Raw genomic sequence first — 2701 nt, 5'->3', positions numbered from 1 at the left:
GTGAGCTGGGCTGGGCGGGGCTGGGCTGGGCTGGGGTGGGCGGGGCGGGGCTGGGCGGGGCTGGGCTGGGCTGGGCTGGGAAGAGCAGAGAGGAGCTGGGCTAGACGCTTTGGTAAATGGGAGGATGTGGGCTCAGTATAGATCATCCCCAGAGCCTTGTTCATAGACCAGGCTGCCCTTGTGTTTCTTGGGGACACATGAGGATGATAAAGCCTCCGGTACATCTGTGACCTCGCTCCTTCCATCACTCGTGGTGACACCCTGTGTGCCTGGCCTGTCTGGGCAGGACGTCTCAGAAAGGCTGATTTGGACTTGGCCTCTGGTCTTGAGACCCTTATAGATTGTGGGGAGGCACCTCTGCTTGTTGGGGGCCTCGGTGGGGTTGGACCAGGACCCTGACCACAGATGTTTGTGGGGACACAGAAGGCTCTCCTCCCCGTGCACCCTGCAGCACAGCCAAGCCAGCTCCCGGTGCAGGCTCAGCTTCAAGTTCAGGCCTCTGTCCTCACCTGGAGCCCCTCTGGTCCCGCCTCTCATGACCCACAGACCCTGCACAGAGGGGAGCCGAGGCTGCAGCAGTGCCCACAGGCTGAGCTGTCAGCAGGGGAGCCATCAGTCAGAACGAGGGCCCTGTGTGGCAGTGGCCGGCATCCAAGGACTGAGACCCAGCCCACATGCTGGAGCTCCAGGCATGTGTTCAGTCCTGACCCAGGTCCAGGCTGTGCCACCTTGGGGTGGTCACTAACCCTCGCTGCGCGTGTTGCCCAGTGTGGACGAGAGGTGAGCATCGTTTGTCCTCACGGTCCTCGGGGTTCTCAAGGGCCTCACTGCGTGTCCTGTGTTGCAGAAACGCAGACCGACCCCAAGCTCTTCCCACTGAGCCTCAGCAGCGTCGACGACTCCGGGAACGCGATCATCGGCTGCCTGGTCTCCGGCTTCTTCCCATCGCAGCCTGTGAGTGTGACCTGGAGCCACACCGGGCAGGGCACGTCCGTCACGAACTTCCCCGCCGTGCAGACAACCTCCGGAGGCCTGTACTCCATGACCAGCCAGCTGACCCTGCCGGCCTCCCAGTGCCCGGCTGAAGAGAACAAGAAATGCCAAGTCCAGCACCTGTCCAGCTCCAAGTCTGTGGACGTGCCCTGCCAAGGTCAGAGGGGGGGGGAGGGGGCCACCACGTGCCCATGGTGGAACCATGTCCCTCACTGGGGCTTCCCTCAGACAAAAGTGGGCTGCAGTTAAGCACCCAGAGGGCGGGCAGGAGGGGCCGTGGCTGGAGTTTGAGGGAAGGGGTGGTGGCCGCAGGGGCGGTGATGGGCTGTGGCCTCTCTGCTCAAGAATATGTACCAACAGAAAGCATCCTACCCTCACGGTGCCAGCCGAAGTTGTCACTGCACCGGCCCGCGATCGAGGACCTGCTCCTGGGCTCCAATGCCAACCTCACGTGTACGCTGAGCGGCCTGGATGACGCCCAGGGGGCCACCTTCACCTGGGAGTCCTCGGGAGAGAAGGAAGCCATCCAGGGCACCCCGCAGCGTGATGCCTCCGGCTGCTACAGCGTGTCCAGCGTCCTGCCAGGCTGCGCCGAGCCATGGAACCGCGGAGAGAACTTCTCATGCACCGTCACCTACCCTGGGTCCAAAAGCCCACTGACGGCCACCATCGCCAAAACCCTAGGTGGGCACGGACCCCGCCGCTAGGCCCCACACAGAGCTCCGCAGTGCGAGAGGCACTCTCCTACCCGGCCTCCCGCTCCACAGCCCTGGGCGCTCCTGCCCAGCGCCCAGGGGGAAAGCGAGGCACAGGGAGCCCAGAGGGCAAAGGGGCTTTTCCCTCCCCACCCAGACCTCTGACCTGGCCCCTCTGCCCCCAGGAAACACCCTCCGGCCCCAGGTCCACCTGCTGCCGCCGCCGTCGGAGGAGCTGGCCCTCAACGAGCTGGTGACGCTGACGTGCGTGGTGCGGGGCTTCAGCCCCGAGGAGGTGCTGCTGCGGTGGCTGCATGGGAACCAGGAGCTTTCCCGGGAGAAGTACCTGGTCTGGGGACCCCTGCCAGAGGCCAGCCAAGGTGCTGCCACGTTCGCCGTGACCAGCATGCTGCGTGTGGAGGCCGAGTCATGGAAGAGTGGGGACAGCTATTCCTGCATGGTGGGCCACGAGGCCCTGCCCATGGCCTTCACCCAGAAGACCATCGACCGCCTGGCCGGTAAACCCACCCATGTCAACGTGTCCGTGGTCCTGTCCGAGGTGGACGGCGTCTGCTACTGAGCTGCCTCCACCTGCCCACCCGCCCTCCAATAAACTCCATGCTCGCCGAAGCCGCTGCTTCCCTCCACCACCTGTCTTGACCCTCTGGGCCTGGCACCTCGACGTGCCTTCACACCCATGTGCTTGTGTGTGTGTGTGAGCCTGAGTGAGCACGTGTGCACAGTGGTTGGGGCCAAGTGGGTGGCGACGCCTGAGGCTGGGGAGGCGCGCGAGGCAGGCACAGCCCTGGCCAGCCCTGCGGGCAGAAGGCGCCACAGGGAGATCCCGCTGGCCGCAGAGAACCACGCAGAGGGGCAGCAGGCGAGACAGAGCGGGGGAGGGGAACAGGGCGGCCAGGGAGCAGGCTGCGCCCTCGTGCAGGCCAGCGAGGGAAGGAAGGCAAGACGCTAGGGCCCCGCACACCCACACACCCACACGCCACTGCAGGCTGGCC

At 65.3% G+C, this 2701-nt stretch overlaps 1 gene segment (V, D, J or C); it reads left to right on the top strand.

The window, feature by feature from the left end:
- Nucleotides 1–847: 847 nt before the first annotated feature.
- LOC102892983 lies at nucleotides 848–2318 on the top strand (the record flags this gene model as incomplete). The annotated part of the segment is given in 3 exon segments: nucleotides 848–1150; nucleotides 1354–1677; nucleotides 1874–2318. Coding segments are annotated over 3 exon segments (1022 nt in total), but the record flags the coding sequence as incomplete, so codon positions are not given.
- Nucleotides 2319–2701: the final 383 nt, after the last annotated feature.

The sequence above is a fragment of the Pteropus alecto genome, unplaced genomic scaffold (genome assembly GCF_000325575.1).
Source record: "Pteropus alecto unplaced genomic scaffold, ASM32557v1 scaffold8, whole genome shotgun sequence".
NCBI lineage: Eukaryota > Metazoa > Chordata > Mammalia > Chiroptera > Pteropodidae > Pteropus > Pteropus alecto.
The sequence above is the reverse complement of the archived record's forward strand: the minus strand, read 5'-3'. Positions and strand labels throughout refer to the sequence as shown.